General features: G+C 52.5%; 4 protein-coding genes and 1 non-coding gene across 5 annotated transcripts; all 5 read left to right on the top strand.

Moving 5' to 3' along the window:
- The first annotated feature begins 3,964 nt into the window (after positions 1 to 3,964).
- On the top strand, positions 3,965 to 4,475 carry LOC110311593 (uncharacterized). Its single transcript, XR_015045762.1, has 2 exons — positions 3,965 to 4,185; positions 4,273 to 4,475. It is a non-coding gene; the product is annotated as an uncharacterized LOC110311593 (transcript).
- A 4,889-nt stretch (positions 4,476 to 9,364) lies between these two features.
- On the top strand, positions 9,365 to 10,103 carry Prm2 (protamine 2). The gene is made up of 2 exons (XM_021184984.2): positions 9,365 to 9,743; positions 9,849 to 10,103. The coding sequence occupies exons 1-2, from the start codon at positions 9,485 to 9,487 to the stop codon at positions 9,911 to 9,913; spliced, it is 324 nt and encodes a 107-aa protein (XP_021040643.1). The 5' UTR covers positions 9,365 to 9,484; the 3' UTR covers positions 9,914 to 10,103.
- A 421-nt stretch (positions 10,104 to 10,524) lies between these two features.
- Positions 10,525 to 10,970, top strand: Prm3 (protamine 3). The gene has a single exon (XM_021185558.2). The coding sequence runs from the start codon at positions 10,589 to 10,591 to the stop codon at positions 10,892 to 10,894; it is 306 nt and encodes a 101-aa protein (XP_021041217.1). The 5' UTR covers positions 10,525 to 10,588; the 3' UTR covers positions 10,895 to 10,970.
- A 1,902-nt stretch (positions 10,971 to 12,872) lies between these two features.
- On the top strand, positions 12,873 to 13,616 carry Tnp2 (transition protein 2). The gene is made up of 2 exons (XM_021185460.2): positions 12,873 to 13,281; positions 13,455 to 13,616. The coding sequence occupies exons 1-2, from the start codon at positions 12,945 to 12,947 to the stop codon at positions 13,469 to 13,471; spliced, it is 354 nt and encodes a 117-aa protein (XP_021041119.1). The 5' UTR covers positions 12,873 to 12,944; the 3' UTR covers positions 13,472 to 13,616.
- A 2,466-nt stretch (positions 13,617 to 16,082) lies between these two features.
- Positions 16,083 to 17,866, top strand: Socs1 (suppressor of cytokine signaling 1). Its single transcript, XM_021185365.2, has 2 exons — positions 16,083 to 16,255; positions 16,760 to 17,866. The coding sequence occupies exon 2, from the start codon at positions 16,810 to 16,812 to the stop codon at positions 17,446 to 17,448; it is 639 nt and encodes a 212-aa protein (XP_021041024.1). The 5' UTR covers positions 16,083 to 16,255; positions 16,760 to 16,809; the 3' UTR covers positions 17,449 to 17,866.
- Positions 17,867 to 18,114: the final 248 nt, after the last annotated feature.

The raw sequence follows: 18,114 nt of genomic DNA, 5'->3' as shown, positions 1-18,114 counted from the left end.
CCCGGGTTGGCCTTGAACTCAGAGACCTGCTTGCCTCTGCCTCCTGGGTTTAAAGACTTGTAGTAACATGCCTGGACCTAAATTTAGCTGGGTAGGATCTTGCCCCAAGGTCACCACACCCTTAATTCAATTTAATATCCTTGAATACAGTATTCAGCTCCACTTCACTTCCTGGTGCCCCTTTAATACTCAAACAATATATTTTATATTTTTCCTTTCTAAGCTTGCTTCACTTGTTCAAAACGCTCTTCATGAGACAAGTAGGGAACAAGTCACTGCTGGGCTTTTCTGAGACTTCCTCTGTCAATGCAATTAATATAAATCTCTTTACCTGAGCCTCAGGTAGACTCTTCAGACAAGAGCAAAAAGCAGCCACATTCACCAAAATATCACAAGAACAGTCCCTTTGCCACACGCTAAAATTCTCTGAAACCTCTAGAGCCAGGATCCCCCAGTTCAAATGACCCTCAGGAACAAAGTCTTGCATATTTCTACTAGGATGGCCTATTAAGCCCCACTTAAACATTCCACTGCTTTCCAAATCCAAAGTCCCAAAATCCACATTCTTCCAAACAAAAGCCTGGTCAGGCCTATCATAACAATACTCTACTCCTGGCACCAACTTCTGTCTCAGGGTTTTACTGCTGTGAGCAGACACCATGACCAAGGCAACTCTTATAAGGATATTTAATTGGGGCTGGCTTACAGGTTCAGAGGTTCAGTCCATTATCATCAAGGTAGGAACATGGCAGCATCCAGGCAGGCATGGTACAGACAGAGCTGAGAGTTCTACATCTTCATCTGAAGGCTACTAGAAGACTGGCTTCCAGGTAGCTAGGACAAGGATATTAAACCCCACACCCACAGTGACACACCTACTCCAACAAGGCTATACCTAATAGTGCCACTCACCGGGCCAAGCATATACAAACCCTCACAGTGGGACTACAGGAAGGGACAAGGGATTGGTGTAGTTGCAAGGACCCACCCCCAGTGAATCACTTCCTCTAACCAAGTTCCATCTTCTACAGACCCATCAAATTGGGACTCTATTGAGGGGTTGAACTCTTCACTAGGTTAGAGCCCTCTGGTTCTAATCTGCTCTGAACTTCCTGATGCTTACATTTTGTGGCTTTCAATACAGTCAGGGTTCCAGTCACAGGAAACATCAGTTACATATGGAAATACACACTTTGATGTATCCAGAAAACTCAGTCTTGGAGCACACACACACAGAGGCCTCAATGTTAGTCAAGAGGACGTGTAAGCAGCAGTGCCCCACAGTTGGGCACCTCATGCCCATATCTTAGTTTCTATGCCACTCAAAGGGAACTGCTTGGAGATGTGATTCTAGGGCCAGACCGAGTAACACAAGACAAAGCTAGAGCAGCCAGGAGGGCTCTGAAGGTAGGCTATAACTGCTAAAATTTGAACGTGAAGTGAATGGTTGGCCCCTGCGTGGTAGCTCTCTCTTGGAAAGTTATGGAACCTTTGGGATCTGCACCTTAGCCACTAGACACAGGTCAGGGACCTTTGGACAGTATGGCCACCTCCAGTTCTGGTCGCTGCTTCCTGATCCACAATGATGATGACATGTAGAAAAAGGCCACATGTGTTCAGTTACATGTGGCAACATTGTGACAAAATATCCTCAAGGGACAGGACACTTGGCTCATAGTGAGGAGGGGACAGCTCATCTTGGTGGGGAGGCCAAGCTAGCAGGAAGCCAAGGCAGCAGGTCACATTGCAGTCACATCCAGAAAGCAGAGATTAGCGCTGGTGCCCTACCTACTTTCTCCTTTTCCTGAGTCTGGGACCCCAGCCAGAGGGATGGTGCTGCTCACATATAGAACGGGCCTCCCTGTGTCAATTACCCTAATCTAGAAATGCTCTCACAGAAATGCTCATGTATCTGTCTCCTGAGTGAGTCTAGATGACGTCATTGTAATATCACCCACCACACCACACAAGCCCCCAACCACTGCAGATGGGAGCCCAGAGACTGTGAGTCAAACACCCTTCTTCCCTGAGGTTGCTTCTGTTGGGCATTCTACTACAGCAACAAGAAAAGCAAATAAAAATAACACAAAAGTATGACGTACTCACAAATCCAGGCTGACAAAAAAAAATGATTACGTCGACTGCAGGGCCAGGGTTGGGGAGCAGGGAGCACACTGGAGGTTTCAATGGCTGAAGATGTGGTATTCTGAGGCAGGCACACACAATGTCCACTCTTTTAAGTATGGGCCCTGTGTAGGTCCTTGAGCTGATAGAGGACTCATCCAGTGAACATCAGAGCTGGCTCACTCAATCCCACCCACTGCAGCCTGAGTGGCCTGAAGCTGGATCGTTGGACATCTCACTGTAGGCTGTAGGTTGGGAGGCTGAACCCTCCCAATTTCCCTCATTTTGTCCTGGCTTAAAGTGCTCTGAAGCCATGTGGGTGATCAGGGACAGCGTTTAGGTGTAAGATAGCTCTTTAACTAGACAGGAACATCTTTATCCCACCCACTTTTCCCTCATGCTTGGACAGTAAGTGAGACTGGGTTTTGAGAAGGCCAGCACTAGCCTTTAGTCCACCTTTGTTCAAACTTGAAAATTCAAGCTCAACCCTGAGCTATGGACAAAAACAAACACAGGTCTTGTGTGAAAAACACCTACAACATGGGGCCTGGCTTACCACTTCTACCGTCTACTCAGTCCCTTGCCTAGAGGCTTTTGAGTAGTCCACGGATGGCACAACTGCCCGGCAGAGTGAAAGAAGCCCAAGCCATTGATGGGAAAGGCGCTGTTTGTTTGAGGCCTTCTCCATACTGGGCACTTTTCACATTCCCACACATCTGCTCACTCCTGCTTCATGGTCCCCTCGGCATCTTTAGACACTTCAGAGACACCGAGAAGCAGCTGTCAAGAAGGTGCCTATCCAATAAAATAAAATAAAATAAAATAAAATAAAATAAAATAAAATAAAATAAAATAAAACCAGGCAGTGGTAAAATAAAACCCAGCACTTGGGAGGCAGAGGCAGGCGGATTTCTGAGTTCGAGGCCAGCCTGGTCTACAGAGTGAGTTCCAGGATAACCAGGGCTACCCAGAGAAACCCTGTCTCGAAACAACCCCCCCCCCAAAAGGTGCCTATCACCCTTCTGCCTACCTGTGCATCCCCAGGACATGGTGGGCCTCTGGTTGGCAGAAAGCACAACAAAGCCTCTTTCATCCCATACTACTTCTCTTGACCAGATGCCAAGTCTAATACGAACTGCAATCCTCTATACACCAAAAGTTCATGGGGGCACAGTGAGGTCCCACTCCATCTCAGCCAATTCCTTGTTGCTGCCCCACTCACCTCCTGAGCCTCCCTCTGTTTCCTGTCCACCTTTCAGCTTGGGAGCAGTGGCCAGTAGCAGCACCCACGTTCACCTTCTGTCTAGTAATGTCCAACACCTCCCTCAGTCCAAACACTGGTCTGCATCCATGTGGCTCCCATTTATACCTGAAGCACCTGATGGGACCCCAGTGTTTTACTAGAGCCCACCCCCCCTGGCAATTCTGAGACCCTCTGGATTTGTCTGTCAGTGCCCCACTGGGGCGTTGGATAATTTCTTAAAAGGTCAAGTTCCCTCAGCAGCATCCTCTGAGCAGTCTGAAGATGTGTGCTTTTCACAGTTCAAATCCATGTGGCTGTTTCACCCACCTGCCTGGCCTTGGGTTATCTGTCGGGACCTAGCCCAGAAGCAGGTGTGTGGCACTTAGCACCTAAGCTGAGTGACTGACTGAATACTCAGGTGTATGCCATCTTTGTCAATTCTTGACTGTGACACAAGCAACTCCTGATGCCAAAGCCCTGACCACCCCTCTCATGCCCATATTTGGACATGGTACAGGTCCTCACTAGCCATGGTCTGTGAGGTCCTGGTCCTCTTTGACTTCATAATTCCTAGGGGCCACTAGTATCTATAAGAGGAAGAGGGTGCTGGCTCCCCAGCCACAGCCCACAAAATTCCACCTGCTCACAGGTTGGCTGGCTCGACCCAGGTGGTGTCCCCTGCTCTGAGCCAGCTCCCGGCCAAGCTAGCACCATGGCCAGATACCGATGCTGCCGCAGCAAAAGCAGGAGCAGATGCCGCCGTCGCAGGCGAAGATGTCGCAGACGGAGGAGGCGATGCTGCCGGCGGAGGAGGCGAAGTGAGTAGAGGGCTGGGCTGGGCTGTGGGGGGTGCAGGATTGGGGGCAGTCTGGGAGTCTCTCTCACCACTTTTCTTACCTTTCCAGGATGCTGCCGTCGCCGCCGCTCATACACCATAAGGTGTAAAAAATACTAGATGCACAGAATAGCAAGTCCATCAAAACTCCTGCCTGAGAATTTTACCAGACTTCAAGAGCATCTCGCCACATCTTGAAAAATGCCACCGTCCGATGAAAAACAGGAGCCTGCTAAGGAACAATGCCACCTGTCAATAAATGTTGAAAACTCATCCCATTCTTGCCTCTTGGTCCTTGGGCTTGGGGAGGGGTGCGCGAATGTGGTTAGGGAACATGACTGGTCAAATGGGAAGGGCTTCAAAAAGAATTCTCAATATTGACTACCCAGACACCTGTACAGATCTTGCCCCAGAAAGGCATAGGGGAGACGTGTCTGAGGGTCTGTGTACAAGGTTTTTACCAATGTCAAAGATGAGGGCTACCTACCCTGAGGGGTCTTGAGCTCCAAGGCCACACCTAAGTTTCTTGGGACAGGTCACCTAATCAGAAGCTGGGTATGGTGGGTTCAATGCTTGGCCAGGGAGTGGCCTTGTTGGAGTAGGTGTGGTCTTGTTGGAACTGTGGGGAGCATCCTCCAAGCTGCCTGAGGATGCCAGTCTGCTGTCTGCCTTCAGAACAAGATGTAGAACTTTCAGCTCCTTCTCCAGTACCAATTCAGCTTGGATGATGCCATGTTTCCCACCATAATGGACTGAACCTTTGAAACTGTAAGCCAGCCCCAGTGAAGTGTTACCTAAGAAGTTGGTACCAGGAGTGGGGTATTGTTGTGATAGGACTGACCATGTTTTTGTTTGGAGGAATATGGATTTTGGGAATTTGGATTATAAAAGCAGTGGAATGCTTTAAGTGAGGAATAGGCCATCCTAGTAGGAATATGGAAGACATTGGTGCCGAGAGTGATTTGAACTCTGGATACTCATATTTTGGTAAAGAATGTGGCTGCTTTTTGCCTTGTCTGAAGAATCTGCCTAAGGTTAATGTAGAGATATTAGTTGAATTGAGAAAGGAAGCCTCAGAAAAGCCCATCATTAGCCTTTGTTCTCTGGTTTACTCTCATGAAGAACATTTTGATCGAGCATAGCAAAAGGGGCACTAGGAAGTAAAAGCTGAATCCTTCATTTAAGGAGATAAACACAACACCAACTTTTGAAGTTGGAGTAATATAATGGGTAGGTATTGCCCCCAAAGATTCATGTGTTTGATATAGGGTCCAGGGAGTGGCACTATTAGGTGTGACCTTGTTGGAGGAAGTGTGTCACTGTGGGGATGGGTTTAGAGACTCCTAGCTGCCTGAGGATGCCAGGACAAGATCCCACCCAGCTATGGTTGTGTTTACAGTTGAACATGGCTAGATGTTTTCATCTGGATTTTTTTTTTTTTTTTTTTTTGAGACAGGGTTTCTCTGTGTAGCCTTGGCTGTCCTGGAACTCACTCTGTAGACCAGGCTGGCCTCGAACTCAGAAATCCGCCTGCCTCTGCCTCCCGAGTGCTGGGATTAAAGGCGTGCGCCACCACGCCCGGCTCATCTGGATTTTTAATCTGGAATACTTTACAATCCAGAAAGGGAGGGCACATTTATGATCCAGATCTTGAGGAATAGGGGCCATGAAGAGTTTAGGTCTACGCATGGTAGTACACATTTTTAATCCCAGGAGACAGGCAAGCAGATCACTAAGTTTAAAGTCAGCTTGGGACAGAGCAAGTTCATAGTGAAGAAAAGCATGGTGGTATAGGCCATGCAGATCTCTTGAGTTCAAGGTCAGTGTCCAGAGCAAGTTCTAGCACAGCCAAGCCTAGGCAATGAGGGATGCAATAGTACAAGGGGCCATGCCCCAGCCCCAGCAAGCAGCAGAACTGGGCAGCTTCAGCCATGGGGCGCTGGCTTTAGAGTCAAGAATAGGAGACTACTGGGACAATCAAGCTGGTTAGCAGGAGCTAAGAAATTAACAGTGACCAGCACAAAAAATTGTGTTCCAGAGATAGCCAAAGTTGTACCTTGTGCTACAGCTGGACTTGGTAATGTGTAAGATATGTGTGTGGTGCTGGTTTTGAAGTCATGAAGGGGTCATGGAGAACAGCTGAGGCTTGGCACTGTGAAAGAGCCAAGGCCATTGAGAAAGTGCAGCCTCAGTTGCAGTTGATGATCCAGGACTGAAGGGGGCATGCTTGGCAAGGTGAGGCCTGGCACCATGAAGGGATCCTATGAGAGGCTATTGGTGAAGCCTAGTTGCAGTGGAAAATGTTGGAGATGCCATCACCATGGGATGATCACCAAGAACAGCAGCAGCAGTGGAGTGGTGTCAACCAGAGCCTACGGTGTTACAGAGGAGCTGGAGAAATGACCCAACCCCTTTTGAGGAGTCCAGAAGATTATGCGTGGATCCCAGACACTAAAACAAGTAAAGTTGAAGTTGCCTTGGAGACCTCAACACGTTAGAGATGTCAGAGTTCTGAGGTACCTGCTGAGGAAAGCTGCTAACATGGAGTGCCAGATCAGTTTGGAGTTTGTCTAGCTGGTTTTGGTTTTGCTTTGGTTCAGTATTTTTTTTGTGACATTTTGGAATGGTAATGTATATCCTGTGGGTTTTGTCTTTATAGAAGAGACTTTGGACATTTAACTTTGTTGAGACTATTATAGACTATAGAACTTTTGATGTTAGACTAATATAATGGGTAGGTATTGCTCCCAAAGATTCATGTGTTTGAACAAGCATATGGGGTGGTCACTGTGGGGATGGGTTTAGAGACTCCTAGTTGCCTGAGGATGCCAGGACAAGATCCCACCCAGCTACAGTTGTTTGTGTTTACAGTTGAACAAGGTTAGATGTTTTCATTTGGATTTTTAACCTGGAATACTTTAGGACACAGACCTTTTTGATCTAGATCTTGAATAGTGGCCATGAAGAGTTTAGGCCAACACATGGTGGTACACACTTTTAATCCTGGAAGACAAAGGCAAGCAGATCTCTAAATTCAAAGTGAAGAAAAGCTTGAGTTCAAGCATGGTTGTATAGGCCTTAAATTCAAGGTCAATGGGGCCATGCCCCAGCCCCAGCAAGCAGCAGAACTGGGCAGCTTCAGCCATGGGGCTCTGGCTTTAGAGTCAAGAATAGGAGACTACTGGGACAATCAATGCTGGTTAGCAGGAGCTAAGAAATTAACAGTGATTAAGAAGAGACCAGCACAAAAAAACTGTGTTTCAGAAATAGCCAAAATTGTACCTTGTGCTACAGCTGGACTTGGTAATGTGTAAGATATGTGTGTGGTGCTGGTTTTGAAGGCATGAGGGAGTCATAGAGAGCAGCTGAAGCTTGACACTGTGAGAGATCAGGGAAGGCCATTGATGAAGGGCAGCCTCAGTTGCAGTTGATGATCCAGGACTGAAGGGGCCATGCTTGGCAAGGTGAGGCCTGGCACCATGAAGGGACCCTATGAGAGGCTATTGGTGAAGCCTAGTTGCAGTGGAAAACCCCAGCATGTTGGAGATGCCATCACCATGGGATGATTACCAAGAACAGCAGCAGCAGTGGAGTGGTGACCCAAGCCCTTTTGAGGAGCCCAGAAGATTATGCATGGATCGCAGACACTAGAACAAGTAAAGTTGAAGTTGCCTTGGAGATGACCTATTAGAGATGTCAGAGTTCTGAGATACCTGCTGAGGAGTTTGTTGCTGCTGAATGCCAGCTCTACCAACAGTAATCAACAAGGATGAAAGGTGTTGGGGATCAGTTTGGAGTTTGTCTAGCTGGTTTTGGTTTTGCTTTGGTTCAGTATTTTCTTACTATGATAATGTATATCCTGTGCTGAGGGAGGTATGTGATCTGCTTTTTGGTTTTGTCGTTTTAGGGGATCACAGCTAACAGAGACTTTGGACATTTAACATTGTTGAGACTATTATAGACTATTGCCCCCAAAGATTCATGTGTTTGAACAAGCATATGGGGTCCAGGGAGTGGCACTATTAGGAGGTGTGGCCTTGTTGGAGGAAGTGTGTCACTGTGTGGATGGGTTTAGAGACTCCTAGCTGCCTGAGGATGCCAGTCTTCTCTTGTTTGCCTTTGGAATAAGATGAACTCTCAGCTCCAGCACCAAGTCAGTCTGGATGATGCCATGCTTCCCACCATAATGGACTAAACTCTGAAACTGTAAGCCAGCCCCAATTAAATGTTTGCCCTTATAAAAGTTGCCTTGGTCACGTGTATCTTCAATGGGGTGTCCAAGACAGTGGGGTGTCCAATACTTGGAGTGCCTGGCATGTGCCCAAGAACTGGATAAGTTGTGTTTCCCACTATAGTTACCAGTGGCCACATCTACTGTGTACTCTGCACTCTACCATAGACTGAAATTACTAGGCTGTGCACCTTTTGCAACTAGTTTAGACCTTATGTAAGCTAGCACTACTAACTGCTCATTGTCCTGTCATGGTGACAGGCTCAGATTCAAGAATTATGAGGGACTGTGTCCCTCTGCCCCACTCCCACACCCTTCTGATTCTGGACTTCAAAACCACCATGTTGGGTCAAAATTCATCAGCGAAGTAGAGTTGAGAATCAAGAAATGTCTCAGATATGCCTCAGGATAGGTGGTGACTCACACCTCAGGAAACTGCAGGTAGGCAGATCTGGTTAGCCTGGTCTACTGAGCAAGATCCAAGATAGCAAGTTAAGAAGTGCTTATCTGTGCCTCAGTTTCCCCCATGGGAAGATATGTTACACTGGCCATTTCAGTGGTAACGTGTGTATCCTTAATGCACATGGAGTGGGTGGGAAGCTTTTGCCAGTGCCTGGCAGTGTGAGCTAGGAGTTGGTAGAGTGCTTCCTTGAATGTCCAACACTGCATGTCCAGGGCATGGAAGCACACACATGTGATTTCAACCCCTGGGAGGTGAAGGGACCAGGGTTAGAAGTTCAAGGCCATCTCACATTCAATAAATCAGCATGCTTCAAAGCAAGATGAGTAACTTGGCCCCTGCTCCCAACCTGCCAGCCAGTGCTGCAAACCCTGTGCCGCCCTCACAGAGGGGACTGGGCAGGGTGGGAACAATCAATCAGGGGTGGGCCGACAGGTCACAGTGGGGTTTACCTTTATATATGAGCCCTCTGAGAGCCCCAAACACCAGACCATCATCACCACCAAGAGCAGGTGGGCAGGCTTCCGTCCCTCCTCCTCCAATCCAAGTCAGCTGCAGCCTCAGTCCAGAACCTCCTGATCTCCTGGCACCATGGTTCGCTACCGAATGAGGAGCCCCAGTGAGGGTCCGCACCAGGGGCCTGGGCAAGACCATGAACGCGAGGAGCAGGGGCAGGGGCAAGGGCTGAGCCCAGAGCGCGTAGAGGACTATGGGAGGACACACAGGGGCCACCACCACCACAGACACAGGCGCTGCTCTCGTAAGAGGTTGCATAGGATCCACAAGAGGCGTCGGTCATGCAGAAGGCGGAGGAGACACTCCTGCCGCTACAGGAGGCGGCATCGCAGAGGTAAGCACCCCACAGCCGAGCCCCTGGCCACCTGTGCTGCTGCTGCCCATCTAAACCCTGCTGCCTTCCAGGCAGCCTAGCAAACCTCGACTTTCCTTTCTACAGGCTGCAGAAGATCCCGAAGGAGGAGGAGATGCAGGTGCAGGAAATGTAGGAGGCACCGTCACTAAGCCTCCCCAGGCCTGTCCATTCTGCCTGGAGCCAAGGAAGTCACCTGCCCAAGGAATAGTCACCTGCCCAAGCAACGTCACGTGAGGCCACACCACCATTCCATGTCCATGTCTGAGCCCTGAGCTGCCAAGGAGCCACGAGATCTGAGTACTGAGCAAAGCCACCTGCCAAATAAAGCTTGACACGAGATTCAGTGACTGCTGTCTCCTTTTCATCAACACCGTGGGCCTGAGGGAAGGGACCTGAAGGAAGGGACTAGGGAAAACAAGGTCCACTCCTACAGCTACTGTCAGGAAGTGACCTGAACCATGGATAGGTGGCCAAATTGGCCAAATCCAAGCATCCTTACGGTGAAGTGTGAACTAAAAATGAAGAGCTGGAATGGGGTGGGAGGGGAGGGGCGGGATGGCATGGTGGAGCTGGACTTAAACCTGGCCCAGCACATGAGTTAACATGTTCAGCTCCTCTAGTTTGTGCCCTCTCCAGCGTCTACTTTACCCCAATCATTCTAGCTCAGCCAGGGTTCCTGGAAAATGTAAGCATAGCTCCAAATTCTGGGGTGGGGGAGGGTGGTGCCTTGGAGCCTTTGTGAGGTCAGTGCCACACCCACCAGCCTCACACTCTCTTGCTACCCACGCTGCCTCCCTCCTAGTCCAGAGAGACAGGAGTGGGCGATGGGTTCCCGCTGTGCCAAGCTCAGCACTGGCCATGGCCCAGCCCAGAACACTGGTCACAGCCGTGGCCACGAGTCCTCCATGAAGAAGCTCGTGGCCTGTGTGAGTCAAGACAACTTTTCCCTGTCATCAGAGGGCGAGGAAGAGGAGGAGGACGAGGAAGAGGAGGACGAGGAAGAGGAGGAGGAGGAAGAGGAGCAAATCCCGGTGAAGGGCAAGCTGCTGCTGCTGGAGCCCGAAAAGCAAGAGAGCGCTGAGGATGGGGAGGCCCAGCCAAGCCCCGAGCCCAAGCAGACACACTCCTGAGCCATCACAAGGCCTGCCCGGCAATGGGTGCCCATTGCCACGCCAGAGGACATTCAGAAAAGAATAAAGAGTCTCCATGGAACTCTCTTGGTCTCCCTCTTTCTCTTTCTGGTGTGTGTGTGTGTGTGTGAGAGAGAGAGAGAGAAAGAATGCCTCTCTGGGGGTGCTGTCAAGGTTGGATATGTTTTGATTCAGGCTCTATGTAGCATCCTCTATGGAGGATGTGGCTATCAGCAGGGAAGCACAGAGGAAAGTTCCATCTCCTGTTAACTCCTATTCAAAAGAAACAGCAGTATGTGGGAGGAAGGAGGCCCTCTCAGCCCTCCACTTTCACCCACCCTGCCACTGAGGGCTCTTGGGATCTGGGAAGTGAAACCCAGTGAAACCTTAGGAGGGGCAAGGAACACAAAGGTCTCCAAGTAGGTTTGGGGAAGGTTGGTAGGGTTCAAATTCATTCCAGAGACCCAAATATGTCCTTCACGTGTGGCCAGTTCTCCCGTAGGAGCTGCAGAGGCCTCAGGGCTGGCTGTGTCTTAGGTGTACTGCTCTAACCACCTGTGTGTGGGTACAGCCCTGGGTGTAGATGCTACCAGCCACTGCTCCTGAAACTTTGGACTTATGGCCACAGCAGCCCAACCTGCACATCAAACCCAGGGCCTTGTACATGCCAGGCAGACTGTTGTGACAGTGCCTCTATCCTCTGTGAGAATACTTGCCAGTGGAGAATACTGTGTGAATTATAGCCCAGCTCAGTACCATAATTCTTCAAAGGCTCTATGCTATTAGAATGTGGACACAGATCTTGGGGAGGGGAAGCTATCATTCAGCCTGCTAATGCGGGACCGTCCCAGACAAAGCTGGCTGCAAAAGATGAACAGAGTAGGCGGGGCTCATTAAATCAGGTAGTTTCACAACGGGCCAACTGGCATGTTTATTTAAAAGTGAACTTAGAACTGGAATTCCAGAACTCTGGAGAAGATTCGTTGAGCTGAGACCATCTCAGCAGGTAAAGGAACACGTCGTCAAGCTGAGCTCAAGGAGAGAAACCGCCCCTATGAGTTGTCTTCTGAACGCACACTGAATGTAAAGGCCCATGGGTGGTGGGAGGCCATTCTTCAGGAGTACTGAAGTTTGGCCAGGGCCATGTGGGCAGCATTGCCTCCTACAAGAGTGTCAGAGTGATCACAGGTGGTTCTAGTAAAATACAACTTGACCTTGTCTTTTCCAGGCTGAGTACTAAAGCAAAGACCACCAGGACTCAAAGCATCCCAGGCTGAGAATGGGACTCAAAGCATCCCAGGCTGAGAATGGGACTCAAAGCATCCCAGGCTGAGAATGGGACTCAAAGCATCCCAGGCTGAGAATGGGACTCAAAGCATCCCAGGCTGAGAATGGGATTCAAAGCATCCCAGGCTGAGAATGGCGGGGGGGTGTCATGTAAGACTGAGGGAGCCCATGGGATACCCAAGATCAGACCAGTTCTGTGAACCTGACCCTTAACCTCCCAGCTGCTGGGCTCCTAATCACCCTGCAAGCCTTTGGTCTAAGATGCTATCCAATCAGGGCACAGTGCCTCGCTGCCCACACACTGGCTATACTTCCTATGATAGGCCAGGCACTAGGTGGCCGGGTGGAAAATGGAACTCTGCAGCTGTCTTGAGGCCTTCAAGCACGGGCTACAGGCTGATCTTTAGCTAACCTCATGATATAAATCCTCTGTTACTTCTCCTGGCGTTGATGCCACCGTGAGAAGGGTACAATTACTTAGTTGGGAGGACTGGAGTAGAAAGAAGGGACACACAGAGGTGAAACAAGAAAGCTGCAGATCTGAGATGTGGGCTCAGCACAATCTGACCTGACCAACAGGACCCTAAAAGCTGCCCCGCCCTGGGTTAAGGTGAGAGGCAGGGCTTTGTCATACCTGTCACCCTCTGTAGCCTATGCCATCATAATCGGCCCAGCTATATAACTAGGGGCTGTGGGGACTCCCCAAAGCCGGGCCTGCTGGGAGGAGGAGGAGGAAGTCTCTGCCCTGCGAGTGTGGCCTCCCATGGACACCAAGATGCAGAGCCTTCCCACCACTCATCCCCACCCCCACAGCTCCTCGCGGCCTCAAAGTCACACCAGTAACCAGTGCAATCAGTGCACCTGCAGCCACCACTGCCGGAGCTGCAGCCAGGCAGGCCACACGGGCTCCAGCTCCAGCCCCAGCCCTGGCCCGCCCATGAAGCACCCCAAGCCATCCGTGCACTCTCGACACTCACCTGCAAGACCCAGCCACCGCGGGAGCTGCCCCAAGAACAGGAAGACCTTTGAAGGGAAAGTGAGCAAGAGAAAGGCGGTCAGGAGGCGGAAACGGACTCACAGAGCTAAGAGGCGTAGCTCAGGTACCTGCAGGGGGAGCAGGGACAAGGGAACACTGCAAGGCTGCCCAGGCGGTCATGGCTTACCTGAGCATCACGCACTCAATCGGTTTCCAGATGGAGAGTGGAATGGACTGGGGGAAGTGGAGGGGGAGCAGACAGGTATTAAAGGTCCTTTTTCCATTCCTGTCTTTTAGGGCGAAGATACAAGTGACGCACTCCAGGATGTTCCTGTGTCCATTTGATCCCAAAATGAGATAGCCATCACTAGGGGACTGTTGGGATGATGATGTTACAGGAACATGTCACTGCAGCAATTTCTATGCAACATGGATTAAAGCTTGTACCCTGGAAGACTAGTCTTGAGTCAGCAGCTTTTTAAAAAACAAAAAACAAAATTTATGAGTACACTGTCGCTGTCTTCAGACACACCAGGAGAGGGCATCAGATCCCATTACAGATGGTTGTGAGCCACCATGTGGTTGCTGGGAATTGAACTCAGGACCTCTGGTAGAGCCGTCAGTGCTTTTAACCGCTGGGCCATCTCTCCAGCCTGAGTCAGCCTTTTTAAATAAAGCATTCCTATCCACAAGGGATGCTTGCACGCAAGTGTACACAGCAGACATGACAGCAAGGCAGCATTGCTTGGCTTAACAGACCAAGTTCAGGGAACTGAACAAGGACTTTCCCGGAGCTTTCCCAGAAGTGGGACAGGCTATCTACCTCACCGCACAGTCTCCCAGTCCCTCCCTCTCTCCCATCTGCGTTGGCACTTTCAAAATCACACAGGGGCAGTGGACAGTACTTCCCAGCAGGACACTGAATGCTGGAAAAAGGTGGCTTGCAGGCTAGGCTATGGAACCACGTCTTGCATCCAAGCCTGCAGGACCCTCTAATGGCAGCCACTGTACAGTGGGCACCGGGCTCTCTGGACCCCTGGGGTGGGTCAGGAAGCAGCTATACAGCTCAGCATGTTTCTTTTTCGCAACTTTTAGAAACTGAAACCAAGTTGTCCAAAGACAGCTTGACTCACCCTGTACCTTAGATGGAAGGGAAGGCAAGGAGACCTTATACCATCCGTGGGTAGGGGCAACGAGCCGGCATATATACAAAGACTGCATCACTGGAATGTGATGGATGGGAGAGGGCTAGCCAGGGGTGGGGCGAGAGGACACACCCTCTGACTGAGGAGGGTAGATTTCCTGAGAGCTTCCTGAGAGCAGGCAGAGGTGGAGGCCTGGAACCCTCTATTTATAGGGTTCTTCTGAAAAGGTCTGCCAAGAGCTGGCAGGGAGGCAGGCCTGCAGGAGCCAGCCCAGCCTTACCACCCACCTCAGCACCAATAAGCCTGCCAAGTCCCAAGGGGATACTGTACCCCAAGAGGTTTCCCTCACACTTTGCCTGGGCTGGAAGCACAGTCTGGGGATGGAGTTCACCAACCCAAGTACTACTAAAATAGGCTGGTACAAGGCCCTGTGTTCAGTCCCCAGCACTGCAAAAAACAAGCATCCGTGATGCTTGCCAGACCAGAAAGACCTGAAGGCCAGTCTAGGCTGAGACACGCTACAGGGAGGCAGTGCTACAAGCTCAGCCTTTATCCATCCCCATCGCCAACCAAGGGTTAGACTGACCACAGCTGCACCACTCCTGGCCAGCACTGCTCAGCATCTTTGATGGGAACATCAAAGGCCTCACTAGTGACCCACTACCAGCCACAGCCACACAAATTCAAGCACCACAAGATAAGTTTGGTTGTGCTTAGGATGAAATATGGCGCTCTGTACTCAGCCTGGGTGAGACCAGGACTTGGTCTCAGAGCTTCAGAGGAGCCGCCTGACAGCTAACAGAGAAACCTGTAGAGGGCAGTGTGCGTCACTGTGAGCACAGGGAAGCCTGCACGCGAACCTCATCCTCCTTCATTCATAAACATCGCCAGCCAGGCACCCACTCCTGGCCTTTCAGGACAAACTGAATCACGAAACCACAGTGTCCTAATGATAGGTCTGACTGCCTGGATCCCAAGCCAAGGTGTGCACGGGGCATGGGAACCCTTGTGCAGGCAGATGCTTGCTGGAGTCTTGACCAGGTCTGTAAGATTGAGAGGCTAGGAAGGCAAAGTTTGGGGATTACAGCTTTTTTTGGAATCACAGCCCCGCCCGGGGCCTCAGTTTCTCCGGCTGCCCACGTAGTAAGAGTGCAGAGAGTGAGTCCAAGCCCCTGGGAACCCAGCCCAACCCCGCCCGGTTTCCGAGGAACTCAGCCGGGAGCGGGGGCGCCCCTCCCGCACCGCCTTAGGCTTCCTTTGAAGCCTCTGAGGTCAGGCCACCGCTTCCTGGGAAGCCCAAGCCAAGGCCAGGCCGAATGGCCAACGGGAGGGGCCCGCACGCGGCTCTGGAGGAGGGCGGCGGCCCCACAGGTCTCTAGGACTAGCTAGCCGAGTTCCAAGAAGGGTCGAGATTGCCAAGGCCTTCGGGTCCTGGGCAGGAAGGACCCTGGCAGGGAGGAGCTGCTTGGGGAACATAGGGTCCAGGCGAGGCGGAGCCCTAACCAGAAGAATGCAGACACCCGGAGGGGAGGAGGCGTGTCAGCCCCGCGCTAGCATCCCACACGGCGGGCTGCGATTTGGGGCGAAGGTAGAGCAAAAGAGCGGGCACCAAGTCCTAAGCACCCCAGGCACGGAACAGAAGATTCCGGTTGGAGCCGGAACCCCTGAGGTCCCAATGTGGGAAGGTGCGAGGCGAAACCAAGTTAGGGGAACCGTCTCCAGGGAGAGCCTCAGGAGTCTAGAGAGAACCCGAAAGACTTGCCGGAAAGAGAAACCGAAAGCGGGGGTGGGCTGGACCTGTGGGCGGGGCCTGCCTGGTTTAAGAGCCTGATGCAGGGGCGGGCAGCAGCAGAGAGAACTGCGGCCGTGGCAGCGGCACGGCTCCTAGCCCCGGAGCATGCGCGACAGCCGCCCCGGAGCCCCCAGCCGCGGCTCCCCGCGTCCTGCCGCCAGGTGAGCCAAGGCAGCTGCGAGGGAGCAGGCGGGAGGGGATGGGAGGACGGGGAGCAGAGCCCGGCAGGACTAACCTCGCAGACTGTATGGCAGGGTCGAGGATGCCACGCCTCTGGCGCCCCCCCACCCCCCAGCTCGCCCAGGCGGCCCCTCGCGCGCGCGGGGCGCCGACAGCCCCTCCTCTCCGGCCCTGAGCCCTGATCCTCCGCCCGGGTTCCAGTCCCCGGCGTGGCCAGTAGGCGGCAGCCGCGAGGCGACTAGCCACCAGCGGGGACGGCCGGGAGTCGGGCCCCTCTCCACGCCCCCTTCTCCACGCGCGCGGGGAGGCAGGGCTCCACCGCCAGTCTGGAAGGGTTCCGCATACAGGAACGGCCTACTTCGCAGATGAGCCCACCGAGGCTCAAGCTCCAGGCGGATTCTGCGTGCCGCTCTCGCTCCTTGGGGTCTGTTGGCCGGCCTGTGCCACCCGGACGCCCGGCTCACTGCCTCTGTCTCCCCCATCAGCGCAGCCCCGGACGCTATGGCCCACCCCTCCAGCTGGCCCCTCGAGTAGGATGGTAGCACGCAACCAGGTGGCAGCCGACAATGCGATCTCCCCGGCAGCAGAGCCCAGACGGCGGCCAGAGCCCTCCTCGTCCTCGTCTTCGTCCTCGCCAGCGGCCCCCGTGCGTCCCCGGCCCTGCCCCGCGGTCCCGGCCCCGGCCCCGGGCGACACTCACTTCCGCACCTTCCGCTCCCACTCCGATTACCGGCGCATCACGCGGACCAGCGCGCTCCTGGACGCCTGCGGCTTCTATTGGGGACCCCTGAGCGTGCACGGGGCGCACGAGCGGCTGCGTGCCGAGCCCGTGGGCACCTTCTTGGTGCGCGACAGTCGCCAACGAAACTGCTTCTTCGCGCTCAGCGTGAAGATGGCTTCGGGCCCCACGAGCATCCGCGTGCACTTCCAGGCCGGCCGCTTCCACTTGGACGGCAGCCGCGAGACCTTCGACTGCCTTTTCGAGCTGCTGGAGCACTACGTGGCGGCGCCGCGCCGCATGTTGGGGGCCCCGCTGCGCCAGCGCCGCGTGCGGCCGCTGCAGGAGCTGTGTCGCCAGCGCATCGTGGCCGCCGTGGGTCGCGAGAACCTGGCGCGCATCCCTCTTAACCCGGTACTCCGTGACTACCTGAGTTCCTTCCCCTTCCAGATCTGACCGGCTGCCGCTGTGCCGCAGCATTAAGTGGGGACGCCTTATTATTTCTTATTATTAATTATTATTATTTTTCTGGAACCACGTGGGAGCCCTCCCCGCCTGGGTCGGAGGGAGTGGTTGTGGAGGGTGAGATGCCTCCCACTTCTGGCTGGAGACCTCATCCCACCTCTCGGGGGGGGTGGGGGTGCTCCCCTCCTGGTGCTCCCTCCGGGTCCCCCCTGGTTGTAGCAGCTTGTGTCTGGGGCCAGGACCTGAACTCCACTCCTACCTCTCCATGTTTACATATTCCCAGTATCTTTGCACAAACCAGGGGTCGGGGAGGGTCTCTGGCTTCATTTTTCTGCTGTGCAGAATATCCTATTTTATATTTTTACAGCCAGTTTAGGTAATAAACTTTATTATGAAAGTTTTTTTTTAAAAGAAACAAAGATTCCTAGAGCGTATGCTTTGGCCAAACGTCCTGGGTTGGGAGCGGGGTATACAGATTGACTTTTCTTGAAGTCTTCGGGATGCTGGGGGGTCGGACATCGTGATGGAGACCAAACTTCCAGGCTAGTTGTGGTTTATGACTGGGAAGATGGTGCCTGGTCTCTGGCATCCCTGTGATGGAGTCCTACAGGGACAGCCCCTGACACTGAGTCCTGTGCTGCCCCCAGTATACAGAGG

Source organism: Mus caroli, unplaced genomic scaffold (assembly GCF_978045245.1).
Source record: "Mus caroli unplaced genomic scaffold, Mus_caroli_1 scaffold_17, whole genome shotgun sequence".
Taxonomy (NCBI): Eukaryota; Metazoa; Chordata; class Mammalia; order Rodentia; family Muridae; genus Mus; species Mus caroli.
Note: the sequence above shows the minus strand (reverse complement) of the source record. Positions and strands in the feature narration are given on the sequence as shown.

What these genes read in the sequence shown, in the direction of transcription:
- Prm3 (XM_021185558.2), top strand. Translation starts at nt 10,589, where the DNA reads ATGGGTTCCCGCTGTGCCAAGCTCAGCACTGGCCATGGCCCAGCCCAG.
- Socs1 (XM_021185365.2), top strand. Translation starts at nt 16,810, where the DNA reads ATGGTAGCACGCAACCAGGTGGCAGCCGACAATGCGATCTCCCCGGCA.
- Tnp2 (XM_021185460.2), top strand. Translation starts at nt 12,945, where the DNA reads ATGGACACCAAGATGCAGAGCCTTCCCACCACTCATCCCCACCCCCAC.
- Prm2 (XM_021184984.2), top strand. Translation starts at nt 9,485, where the DNA reads ATGGTTCGCTACCGAATGAGGAGCCCCAGTGAGGGTCCGCACCAGGGG. An exon ending in CAGGAGGCGGCATCGCAGAG is followed by an intron (nt 9,744 to 9,848) that starts GTAAGCACCCCA and finishes TCCTTTCTACAG; the next exon opens with GCTGCAGAAGATCCCGAAGG.